The sequence below is a fragment of the Odocoileus virginianus genome, chromosome 25 (assembly GCF_023699985.2).
Source record: "Odocoileus virginianus isolate 20LAN1187 ecotype Illinois chromosome 25, Ovbor_1.2, whole genome shotgun sequence".
Taxonomy (NCBI): Eukaryota; Metazoa; Chordata; class Mammalia; order Artiodactyla; family Cervidae; genus Odocoileus; species Odocoileus virginianus.
The window spans coordinates 29,221,358-29,235,439 of NC_069698.1; the positions used below are offsets into that span (position 1 = coordinate 29,221,358).

General features: G+C 34.5%; 1 protein-coding gene across 16 annotated transcripts in view; it reads right to left on the minus strand.

The window, feature by feature from the left end:
• ROBO2 (roundabout guidance receptor 2) overlaps positions 1-14,082 on the minus strand; it is a 1,429,762-nt gene that overhangs the window by 69,887 nt on the left and 1,345,793 nt on the right. For all 16 annotated transcript variants that reach the window (XM_070455070.1, XM_070455067.1, XM_070455068.1 and 13 more), the window contains 2 exons: positions 13,715-13,839; positions 9,708-9,879 (listed from right to left, as the gene is read on the minus strand). In XM_070455070.1, the coding sequence (XP_070311171.1) occupies positions 9,708-9,879; positions 13,715-13,839 (297 nt within the window). The remainder of the gene's footprint in view (positions 1-9,707; positions 9,880-13,714; positions 13,840-14,082) is intronic.

Below are 14,082 nucleotides of genomic sequence, written 5' to 3' on the forward strand. Positions count from 1 at the left end.
CACTAAATCACTTTTCAACTAAGGAATAGCAGTTGTGTAGATAAGGTTATCAGACAAGATGTTAAGGTAGATATGTGGGAGTAATTAAAGAAACAATTAAACAGTACAACAGAAGATATTAAAAAGAAATAAATCTTTCGAGGACAAATAGTCTTTTTCAAATTGAATTGTGAGTGTGTGTGTGTTGTTTGTGTTTTTAATTTATTTCAAGTGGTACAGTTCAATTTTCTATAATTAGGTTTTGGATAAGGTATACTCTATGCATATAAAGAGGAGATAGAAATATTGCTTATTATTTTATTTTTTATTTTAAATAAAATCTGAAAAGTTGTATGATATATAAACAAATTACAAGGTACTCATTATCCACTTGATCACTCAATCTTTTTAAAATAATATAAGAGTATTTATTTATTAGCAAAGATAATAGAAAAAAAAAAAAGAGAAACCATGAAAGGGAACTACAGATGTTTGATAATCCTACTGGCTTTTGATTTAGAAAAATTACATTCAGTCAAACTTTTTATATGCAAATGCTAGAGGGGCAGTGAAAAAAATGCTTTGCTTACTTATCAAGGAGCTGTCATAGAAAACTACACTTTTTGAAGTATGCTAGTTGCTCAGTTGTGTCTGACTCTTTGTGACCTCATGGACTGTAGCCCACCGGGCTCCTCTGTCCCTGGGATTCTCCAGGCAAGAATACTGGAGTGGGTTGCCATGATTTTCTCCAGGGGATCTTCCCGACCCAGGGGTTGAACCTGGGTCTTTTGCATTACAGGCAGATTCTTTACCATCTGAGCCACCAGGGAAGCCTTTCAAATACGTTTCAAATTTTTTAAGTGAAAACTTACTGCTTTATTTCTTAATAACATATTCTAAATATTATTCAGAAAACATGTAGAAACAAGAATGCATATCTATATCTAAATCTGTGAAATCCTTTTGGGTGTATCTGTATTTCTTTCTTATTCCAATTTACTTTAGAAAATCTCAGAAGGGCCAAGATTATAGGCTTCCCTTAGGTTAAGAAATTAATTCAGTCTGTATGACTAATTAAGAAAGGGAATACAATTTAAAGAAAAGTTAGTGCTATAACTTTTTTTAATGCTTTTATTATATAAAAGAAAGAATACTTGGAGAATCTAAAAAAAATTTAACATCATGATTGAATATTTCATGCACATGTGCTCAGTTATGTCCAACTCTGTTCAACCCCATGGACTGGAGCCTGCCAGGCTCCTCTGTCCTTGTGATTTTACAATCAAGATGCTGGAGTGTGATGCCATCTCCTCCTCTAGGGAATCTTTCCTACCATGGGATTGAAACCATATTTCCCACATCTCCTGCTTTGGCAGGTGGACTCTTTATCACTGAGCCACCTGGGAAGCATATGACTGAACGTTAAATCTCTTCATTTACAATAAATGGCTTTGTAATAAGTAACATTTCCCAGACTTTGATAGTATGCTCTATATGCATCATTTCTGAAAATAAACAGAAAAGCATGGAATGGCACATTTGTGTGTATCAAACTCTGGACAAGTATTTTTAAAATATATAAACTCTAAGAAGAATATTTAACAAGCTAAAGACAATGACAAATAAAATTAGGGTGAACTGAAGGGATTTGCCTCTTGAAAGAATAAAACCACTGAGGAAAAAAAAAAAATCTGCATTTATGAGGCTTTCTAGCCCGTTAGAGAGTTCAATCCATGCAGGGCTAGGGAACTAGAGCCCAAGCTGAAAATAACGATTTTATTTGTAGGAGATGTCAGAGGGCAGCATTCACAGTAGCCAGTGTGGCTAAAAATTAAGGGAGAGACCACGTGAAAAAAGGAGAGAAAGGAGGGTAATGTTCTCAAATATGTGCATAAATTCTCCCTCAGTCCTAGACTGAACTACGAACTATGCATGCAGAAGGACACTTGAAAGGATCTTGTGAAACTCAAAAGGTAAAAGGTTGAAGAGGCTGATCAGACTTTCTCACTGCAGACATGGTAAAGTCTAAATTCCGTCAAGTTAGGCAGATCAGACAAACATATTAGGCTTTTCACTGAAAGCTTGGGGGCTCCATGCCTTAGAAGTAAAATAAATAAACTGAGGTTTGACCTGAAGAATATTGTCAAAAAAAATAGTCCATACTAGCAAAATGTAAAAATAAGCCACCACAAGAGTAAGATGATCAGCTAGTAACTTAAGTGCCTCTAGGTAAAAAACCAACACTCTTCAGAAGATCACAGAATTGTATAGTCTGTTATATACAATGTCCAACACACAGTACAAAATTGCCAGGTATGCAAAAACAAACAAAATAATAATAATAATCATAACAACAACAACGAAAAGAAGAAACAATGACCTAAGATCAACAGGAATAGTAATCAATAGAAACAGACCATGAGATACCATGGATATTTAAATTAGAGGAAAAGGACTTTCAAGCAGTCATTACAATATGTTCAATAACTTAAAACAATAGAGTTTATGAATGAACATATGGGAAATTTCAGGGGGAAATGAAAAAATTCAAAAGAGAACAAATGAAAAGTGTATTATTTAAAGTGAATAATTCACAGTATACTTTCATTCCTGCCTATGTAGGAATAATAGGAGTGGGACATGCAATTCCACCATGAACTAGTAAAAGCCTAGGTAAAATAGGTGCAATAAAAGTACAGAATTATCAGAACAGGGACATAAATCAGAAAAATTCTAATATATTCACAGCTTTCTACCTGATGATAATTTCTAAATTGTGATGCAGTGAAAGGGAGCCCAAAATAGCTGAATAGCATTCCTGAGTTAAAGAGATAATGAAACCCAGGAACATGAGTAATACAAAATATTATTTCTTAGTTTTATTTGAAAGATTGTTTAAAGTCAAATCAGTAATAATACTTTGTGTATCTTTTTAAATTATTCAGATTGAAACTGAAGAAAGTACAAAAAACCACTAGACCATTCAGGTACGACCTAAATCAAATCCCTTATGAATATACAGTGGAAGCAACAAATAGATTCAAGGGATTAGATCTGATAGAGGGCCTGAAGCACTATGGACAAAGGTTCCTGACATTGTACAGGAGGCAGGGATCAAGACCATCCCCAAGAAAAAGAAATGCAAAAAGGCAAAATGGCTGTCTGAGGAGGCCTTACAAATAGATAAAAGAAGAGAAGTGAAAGGCAAAGGAGGAAAGGAAAGATATACCCATTTGAATACAGAGTTTCAAAGAATAGCAAGGAGAGATAAGAAAGCCTTCCTCAGGGATCAGTGCAAAGAAATAGACGAAAACAATAGAATGGGAAAGACAAGAGATGTCTTCAAGAAAATTAGAGATATCAAGGGAACATTTCATGCAAAGATGGGCTCAATAAAGGACAGAAATGGTATGGACCTAACAGAAGCAGAAGATATTAAGAAGAGGTGGCAAGAATACACAGAAGAACTGTACAAAAAATCCCTGATAATAATGATGGTGTGATCACTCACCTAGAGCCAGACATCCTGGAGTCTGAAGTCAAGCAGACCTTAGGAAGCATCACTATGGACAAACCTAGTGGAGGTGATGGAATTCCAGTTGAGCTATTTAAATCTTAAAAGATGATGCTGTGAAAGTGCTGCACTCAATATGCCAGCAAATTTGGAAAACTCAGCAGTGGTCCCAGGACTGGAAAATGTTAGTTTTCATTCTACTTGCAAAGAAAGGTAATGCCAAAGAATGCTCAAACTACCACACAATTGTTCTCATCTCACGTGCTAGCAAAGTAATGCTCAAAATTCTCCAAGCCAGACTTCAACAGTATGTGAACTTCCAGATGTTCAAGCTGGATTTAGAAAAGGCAGAGGAATCAGAGATCAAATTGGCAACATCCACTGGATCGTTGGAAAAGCAAGAGAGTCCCAGGAAAACATCTACTTCTGCTTTATTGACTACGCCAAATCCTTTGACTGTGTGGATCACAACAAACTGTGGAAAATTCTTCAAGAGATAAGATGGGAATACCAGACCACCTGACCTGCCTCCTGAGAAATCTGTATTAATATCAGGAATCAAGAGTTAGAACTGGACATGGAAAAACAGGCTGGTTCCAAATTGGGAAAGGAGTATGTCAAGGCTGTATATTGCCATCCTGCTTGTTTAACTTATATGCAGAGTAAGTACATCATGAGATGTGCTGGAATGGATGAAGCACACGCTGGAATCAATATTGCTGGGAGTAATATCAATAACCTCATTTACATAGATGATACCACTCTCATGGCAGAAAGTAAAGAAGAACTAAAGAGCCTCTTGATGAAAGTGAAAGAGGAGAGTGAAAATGTTGGCTTAAAGCTCAACATTCAGAAAATTAAGATCATGGCATTCAGTCCCATCACTTCATGGCAAATAGATTGGGAAACAACAGAAACAGTGACAGACTTTATTTTTTTGGGCTCCAAAATCACTGCAGATGGTGACTGCAGTCATGAAATTAAAAGATGCCTGCTCCTTGGAAGAAAAGTTATCACCAACCTAGACAGCATATTAAACAGCAGAGATATTAGTTTACCAACAAAGGTCCATCTAGTCAAAGCTATGGTTTTTCCAGTAGTCGTGATGGATGTGAGAGTTGGACTATAAAGCTGAGGGCCGAAGAATTGTTGCTTTTGAAATATGGCATTGGAGAAGACGCTCGAGACTCCCTTGGAAAGCAAGGAGATCCAATCAGTCCACCCTAAAGGAAATCAGTCTTGAATATCCATTGGAAGGACAGATGCTGAAGTTGAAACTCCAATACTTTGGCCACCTGATGCAAAGAACTGACTCATTTGACATACATTGACATGAATCAGCCATGGGTATACATGTATTCCCCACCCCGATCCCCCCTCCCACCTCCCTCTCCACCCGATCCCTCTGGGTCTTCCCAGTGCACCAGGTCCGAGCACTTGTTTCATGCATCCAGCCTGGGCTGGTGATCTCTTTCACCCTAGACAATATACATGTTTCGAAAAGACCCTGATGCTGGGAAAGACTGAAGGCGGGAGGAGAGGGGATGACAGAGGATGAGATGGTTGGATGGCATCACTGACTCAATGGACATGAGTTTCGGTAAACTCCGGAAGTTGGTGATGGCAGAAAGGCCTTGTGTGTTGCAGTCCATGGGCTTGCAGAAAGTCGGACATGACTGAGTGACTGAACTGAACTGAATAGTTGTTTTAAGTGTTGTGTTAGTTTCTGCTGTACCATGAAGTGAATCTGTCATATGTATATATATATCTCCTCCCTCTTTGAACTCCTTCCCTCCCCACCGTCCCATCCCACCCATCTGGTTAACTACAAAGCATCAAGATATACAGCATATCCCTAGTAATAGCTATATCAGCTATTCCCTGAGCCATACAGCAGATTGATACATCCACTGTGGAGAATAATATAAAGGTTCCCTAAAACACTAAAAATAGAACTACCACACAATCCAGCAATCCCACTACCGGACATATACCCTGAGAAATCCATAGTAAAAAAGACACATGCCCTCCAATGTTCCTTGTAGTACTATTAACAATAGTCAGGATACGGAAGCAACCTAAATGTCTATCAACGGGTGGATAAAGAAGATATGATACAGACATAAATAGAAAATTACTCAACCATTAAAATGAATGAAATTGGGTCATTTGTAGAGACTTGGATGGACCTAGATCTGTCATACACAGTGAAGAAAGTCAGAAATTTCGACTGGTTTTCATTACATGTATAGAAGTAAAAGGTAAACCAACAGAAAACAAGCTTGAAAGGGAGGAAATGAAATAATATTTTCTAAGATACAATATAGGCCAGTCCTAGAGCAATCATTGCAAAAATAAGTATACTTAATAGCTCAATAGTTAGTATAAAATATTCTACAGAAAGTTATCTTATTCATCCTAAAGAAATTAGCAAATTTGGAAAAATAAGAACAAATTCAATTGAAAAAAAAAAAGACGAAAAGGGCAGTTCTAAGCTACAAAACATTGATGATCACATTGAAGATAATAAATGTTCCAAATTAAAAGCCAGAGATTTTTATATTGGATAAGAAATAAAGCTGAACAATATGTAATTTAAATAATAGAAATGTACATTAAATACAGAGATATATGAGTTTAAAGGACAGAAAAAATTTTAAAAAAATGAAGAATTATAAGGCTGTACTAACATCAGAAAGTAAGTTCCAAGACAAAGAATCTTACTAGGAAATAATGTGGGGCATTTCATAATGAAAAAGCATAAGTTAACTAAGACAACAATACTAATATGCACTTAGTTAAAACAGAGTAGCAAAATACATGAAATAAAAACTTACAAACAAAAAGGAGAAATATACAAATTTATAATTATACTGAATTTTTAGGCTTTCTCATTTATTAAAAAAGTAAATAAACAGAAAATAAGTAAGGACCTGAATAATGCTACCAACTGATTTGACTGATATTTTTAGAACATTCCACTCCAAATTAGAAAAATAAAAATGAACCTATTTTTTAAATGTACAAGGAACATTAACTAAGGTGAAATTCTGGGCTATAAAATAAAATATTTAAAAAGCTAAGTTCATGCAAAACATACTTTCTGATCTCAGAGAAATTAAATTAGAAATCAACAAAAAGCTATATGGAAAATAGTAAAACATTTGGAAATTTAATAACACATATCCAAATAACTTCTGCAAAAATCAACAATTTTTACAGAAACTAAAAAATGTTTTCAACTTTATGATAAATGGAAACACACACATCAAATTTCTAAAATCATCTGAATAAGTGTTCAGAGGAAAATTTAAACTTTAAATGTTCACAATAAAGACCCAAATCATTGAGTTATTCTCAATAATTTAGATCTTAAGAAGCAACATTAAAGTAAATAGAAGAAAGAATATCAGAAATTGCTTAATTAGAAAACAAATAAATAAAACTAACAAAGCCAAAACTTGGTACACTGAATGTATTAATAAAATTGATAGATCCTTATCAAGATTCAAATTTGAGAGAGGGTGAAAAGAGAGAGAGGGTAGGTGAGCAATGAAAAAGGAGAATAGAGAGAGCATCAGTCCTCAGTATTTAAGAACAAAAAAGTCATTAATGCTCATCATTCAAACATTACAGTTAAACGTATTACAAAAGTAAGGAGATAGTGCAAATAAACATTTCATAATAAATTCAACAATTTAGATAGATTAGACAATTTCATTGATGGGCAAACACGAAAACTCCATTTACCACATGCAACAGCGAAGAAAAAAAATTGAATAAATATAAATTCATAACGATAAAAATAATTGACAGAGAAAACTCTAGGCACAGATATCATCACTGAATTCTAAAAGCATTTAAGGAAGAAACAGTACCAGATCTACCAAAACTATTACAGAATGTAGAGGAGGAGGGAATATTCTCAAACATTAAAGCTAGCATTCCTGATTCAAAAGCTGACAAAGACATTAGAAGAAAACTACGGATCAATATTCCTCATGAATGTAGATGCAAATCCTTTACAAATGCTAGTAAATCAGATCCAGGAGCATCTGTGAAAAGCATAATATAAGTCCTGGGATTTATCCCAGGAATACAAGTTTATTTACCTTTGAATCTATTCACTAGAATTTACCGTATTAACACAAATAAGAAGAAAGAAACATATGATTATCTGAATACACTCAGAAAAAATATTAAACTATTAAAACAGATAAATGAAGAAGTTAGTAAGGTCATAAGATAAAAGGATAACACATAAAATTAAATTTTCATATAACATAAAATAGTTGAAAAATGAAATTTTATAAATCCATTAATAATAGTATAAAAAAACATTAAATACTCCAGAAAAATTTTAACAAAACATATGTTAAGGTCATACACTGAAAACTACAAGGTATTGTTGAGGAAAATATAGATATATAATGGAGAGGTATATCATGTTCTCAGAGAGAAACAAAGACTATTAAAATAGTTAACCTTTTCAATTTGGTGTATAGATTTACTGCATTTTCAATCACAATTCCAGTATAATTTTGTAGAAACTGACATGCTGGTTTGAAAAGTATATGGAAAAACAAAAGGTCTGGAGCAGTGAAAACAATTTTGGAGAAGAAAAGGATATAATGTTCACATTATTTGACTCCAAGACTTTCTATAAGCTATTGGTAAAGACAGAGTAGTTTGGTTTATGAAGACATATAAAGAAATGGAATGACAAGGAGAATCCAGAATGGATGCACACATATAAAACTAACTGGGGAAAGGAAAGCTTTTTCAGTGAAAGATGCCTAGGTATTTTAATTTTACATATGGAAACAAATAAACCTCAACCTTCAAACCACACGCAATTTCTTTAAGACAAATTATAGACTTAAGCATACAATCTAAAACTGTAAAGATTCTGGAAAAAAATATTTGCTCTCTAGATGTAGGACACAGTTTCTTAGAAAGCACTAAACATGAAATAAAATTTTGATAAATTATACATCACATACATTTAAAAGTTTTGCTCATCCAAAAGATGATATTAAGAAAAGGAATGAGAAAGTCATAAACTGGGAGAAAATATTTGCAAAAAAATCTATGACAGCAAACATATCAAAAATGAACAAATAACTTCTCTTAATCAGTAACAAAAGACAAAGGGCACCATTTTTAAAAAGCAAAGAAATTTTACAAAAGAAAATATGGGAATGGTCAATAAACACACATGAAGTTGCCAAACATCATTACTCAGCACAGAAAACTGAAGTTAAAATGACAGTGAGGGGACTCTTAAACTCACTGCAGTGACTATAATGACAGATGGCAATATCAAATGTCAGTGAGGATGTAGAAAAATTGGGAGTCATATTCTTTCAGAGTGAGAGTACAAAATTATACAATATGAATAAATATTTATTTTTCTTATAAACTCAAATATATCAGTGCTGTTACCCAGAAATTCTACTTCTAGGTCATTCTCCACAAGAAATAAAAACATATATCCTCACAAAGACTTACACATTTTCTCAAGAAAAAAACAGAGAAACAAAATATGATACGTTCACACATTGAATACTGCTCAGAAATAAAATGTATGATTTGCATAATACATATATGTGAGAATCTCAAAAATATTACATTTAGTGAAGAAAGTCAGACACAAAATACTATATTCTGTACAATTCTATTTATATATATTTCAAGAAAAGTTAAACATAATCCATGGTGATAGGGAGCAATTTTCTATAATGATGATAGTAGACTGAACAGGGATTTCTTCTTTGGGATAGTTTATTTGGATTACAAAGCTTTTTTTTTGGGCTGTTTCTGTTTAATTTTTGACATTTCTCTGGCTCAGAGAAAGCATATAAATGTGAAACATAACACCCCTTCTTCAATAACTGCCTCATTTCTACTATATTTCAAAGGCATCAAAATTACAAATGAAACTATTCATTAAAAATAATTTTCAAACCAACTTTCAGCATTTAAACTCTTAATTATTATGATTTTAAGAATTTTGTGGATATCAAAGAGCATGAACAATTGCTAAACTTTTTTGTTAGAAACTCTAGTCATAACTATTTGCCTATATGATGTGTGTATCATATTACTCATTATTTACCAAATATCGACCTTTGGGATGTAGATTCAAAAAAATAATCCACCTTGTTACCAGTTGACTGATTCTAAATCACAGATTATATAGATTGGTACTCACCAATTATTATTGGCTGTGGCTCACTTTTTACTCCAACTCCTGCACTGGTACTAGCTGCAACCTCCACCCGGTACTGAATACCTGGGAATAATCCACCAATGATTACAGATCGAATGGCTGCATCCACAGTTTTGTTGATGTGGAATCGTGTTTCATTCCCCAGACACCAGATCTATAGAAATGTAAAATGAATATCAAAAGAATATAAAATTATCTTTTCGGGTAATTAGTTCATTATAATTGATTAAATTTTTTAGTAGTGACTAGTCTATTTTCTAGGCTTACTTGTAAATCACAGTTTTGAATGCCTAATTTAGTCTATTTATATATATACATATTTATGTATATTTGTGTGTGTGCCTGTGTGCACATGTGTGTTCGTATGTGTGTGTATTAAAGGAAAAATAAAAGAAAGTAAATCTATGCAGCATTCCTTTGTATTTTACAAGGAACACTGAATACTTGGGACCTCTTTGGTGGTCCAGTGGTTGAGTCCATGTTGAATCCACCGGGGATTCAGGGGCATGGGTTTGATCCTGGTCAGGAAAAAAAATCCTGCATGTTATCAGGAGTAGCAAAAAAACCCCCAAAATACCCCACACACTGAATTCTCACAGAACTATGATTCGACTTCCTCAACACCTCTGCAAAGTCTGGAAAATTGTCCTTGGTTGCAAACAGTATTTAGGTAAGGATTAAAATGCATAAATTCCTCTGGTTAATTCATTTATCAAGATTTACTATGCATATAATATATTAAAATATGGTGATTATGAGTTGTAGTATCCAAAGTACATAGGTGCATATCTAAGTAATCTGTATTTCATTTAAGAAAATATTAACTTACACAGAAGTAGTTAACAAGATTAACTGACTAAAGTTATAGGTATTGACTGAGATAAAATTAAAGTCAATATTTACTTTGACAGTAATAAATCTTAATATTGATCAAAACATATCTACACACAAATATACATGCATGAGAATGAACGGAGTGATGGGAAGTCTTTAAATACTGCTGTGAGGGACGCTAGGCTTGCACTTCCAATCAGAATTAAATTTAAAGTCATATTTTCTTTTGGGATATGAAAATCTGCTTGTAAAATGTGTTGTAAAAAATTCTGTGTACAGTTATTTCTATTATATAGAATTTATAATCTGCATGGGGAGACACAAGGAGGAACATCTACAATTTGTTTCTGAAATAGGTAAATTAATGATACTTTTTCCTTAAATTAACATAATGACTTTGAATTTCAGACTTCTTTTAGTCTATGAAACCTAAGTTACTAATGCAAGAATATTAAATGTTACCAAAATATACACATTTGTACCAAAACAGGACAAACTCATATGAGTGAGAAAATTTACAACTTATGAAAAATTATCATGTTGTGAAAAAAATAAATATTTAAATAAATGGAATTTGAAGATATTTAGTCCTAGATAATACAAAAGTAAAATCCTAAACTAATTAAAGCACAGACACACACACCAAGGTAGATAATTCTTTGCTTTTAAAACAATGTGTCTTAGTTCAGTTCAGTCGCTCAGTCATGTCCGACTCTTTGTGACCCAATGAACCACAGCACGCCAGGCCTCCCTGTCCATCACCAACTCCCAGAGTTTACCCAAACTCATGTCCATTGAGTCAGTGATGCCATCTAACCATCTCATCCTCTGTTGTCCCCTTCTCCTCCTGCCTTTATTCTTTCCCAACATCAGGGTCTTTTCAGATGAGTCAGCTCTTCGCATCAGGTGGCTTCAACATCAGTCTTTCCAATGAACACTCAGGACTGATTTCCTTTAGGATGGACTTGTTGGATCTCCTTGCAGTCCAAGGGACTCTCAAGAGTCTTCTCCAACGCCACAGTTCAAAAGCACAATTTTTCAGTGCTCAGCTTTCTTTATAGTCCAACTCTCACATCCATATATGACTATTGGAAAAACCATAGCCTTGACTAGATGGACCTTTGTTGACAAAGTAATGTCTCTGCTTTTTAATATGCTGTCTAGGTTGGTCATAACTTTCCTTCCAAGGAGTAAGCGTCTTTTAATTTCATGGCTGCAATCACCATCTGCAGTGATTTTGGAGCCTCAAAAAATAAAGTTAGCTACTGTTTCTACTGTTTCCTCATCTATTTGCCATGAAGTGATGGGACTGGATGCCATGATCTTAGTTTTCTGAATGTTAAGTTTTAAGCCAACTTTTTCACTCTCCTCTTTCATCAAGAGAATCTTTAGTTCTTCTTCACTTTCTGCCATAAGGGTGGTGTCATCTGCATATCTGAGGTTATTGATATTTCTCCTGGCAAACTTGATTCCAGATTGTGCTTCACCCAGTATGAATGTGTCTTAATGCTTATAAAATTTCAGAATTTATGTAATTATGCTATTGTAAAAGCACTTACTCTTATTTTCTTAGACATATTTCTTTATAAACTGATGGGAATAATTTTAAAATAAATTCTTATGCAAATTTAGTCCATTTGCTTCAGTAACTTAACCATTAACTTAGGAAAACTGTACTTCAACAATTATTTTCCCTAGAAGTAATAATGTTTTGAATAAAATTATTCAGCTTAATTTCACATACCAAGTATGAATTTCTGGGGTGAGGTAGAGTGTCTAGCTTTCTTTTCTAATAGATGTACTTAGTATGTTATTGTCAGAATTCTACAAATATTTATTAATGGCAAAAAAAAACCATAGTTTTGAATTTTTACAAGGTTTAATGATATCTTTTACTCTCCCTTGTGATCTAATCACATCACAATTAATCAGAATCATTTCTCAAAGTGTTTCTCAAATGATGTCTCTCAAAGTGTTTCTCAAATGATGTCTCTCAAATGATGGTGAAGAGACAATGGATATATTCTGTTTCTAAACAGCAACAAATTCATCAGTTGAAAAATGAAAGCTTTCTAAAATTTGTTTTTTCAAAGGCTCCCTTTTCTCAGGGCTTCCTTGATGGCTTAGTGGTAAAGAATCCGCCTGCCAATGCAGGAGATGCAGATTCAACCCCTGGATTAGGAATCCCTGGTGGCTGAGATGGTAAAGAATCCCCCTGTAATGTGGGAGACCTGGCTTCAATCCTTGGGTTGGGAAGATCCCCTGGAGGAGGTCATGGCAACCCACTCCAGTATTCTTGCCTGGAGAATTCCCATGGACAGAGGAGCCTGGAGGGGTCCAGAGGGTCGCAAAGAGTTGGACACGACTGAGCACCTAAGCACACAGCTCTTAAGTGAAATATTTTCCAGAAACTCAACAACTTGGCAAAAGCAGAATTTAGGGTGGGAGATGGTACTTCCTATCTCCATCCCAACAATACAAACCCGCAAAGCATCTTTTAATGAGAAAACATTTTAAAAATAGCTGCTCTGAGTCCTGTGGTCTTCCCCGGTAGCTCAGTAGCAAAGAATCCACCTGCAAAAGCCTGCCAATGCTTGTCAATGCAGGAGATAAGAGTTCCATGCCTGGGTTGGAAAAATTCCCTGGAGAAGAAACTGGTAACCCACTCTGGTATTCTTGCCTGTAGAATCTCATGAACAGAGGAGCCTGGCTGGCTACAGTCTATGGGATTGCAAAGAGTCGGAGGAACAAGACTTAGCAGCTAAACAGCATAATCCCATTACACAGAAATCTAACAAAGATGAAGACAGTTTCTGGGATAGGGCTTCACTATCTACCCTATACTCCATCTTTGTAAATTCCTGAGGTTCTACAACCACATTATATAAATATATATATACATATATGTATATATATATATAAAATAACCACTGCACTAGTATGGTTTACTTGTCCAACTGAGTCTGTGCTATTTGTGAGCCTGGATTTAAGTTCTATGAATTCTGTGCATTTGCTTCTTTATGAGTCGCACAAACATATATTTCTTTACACTCAAACTCAGTAAGAGGCCACCAGAAATACTCCCCATGCACATGAGCCTGAGACTCCTCTGGGAACTTTTACCTGTGAGCCTTCCTTCTTCATCCAGGCCTTACCTTGTACTCCTGGATGATTCCATTCTGATGATCTGGAGGAGGAGGATCCCAGGAAACACTAATACTTGTGCTATTGTGGCCTCCAACAGTCAGCACAGTGACAGATTGTGGAGGGGCACTTGGGGCTGCAGAAGAAGTCATTAGAATAAACACACCTCTAAGTCTTAATGTGCATTAATGCTGCTACAGAATATGAATACAAAGACAAGATGCAAGAGGTTCTTGTATCTAGTAGTTCTGAATTAACAGCGAGTGTTTAAAAATAATCCTTTAAATATAATGGATAGATTTAAAGCAAATAAAACAGCTACGGTAATATGTCCTCAACAATAAATTTAACAGTTAACATTGGAATGAGTGTCTCCTAT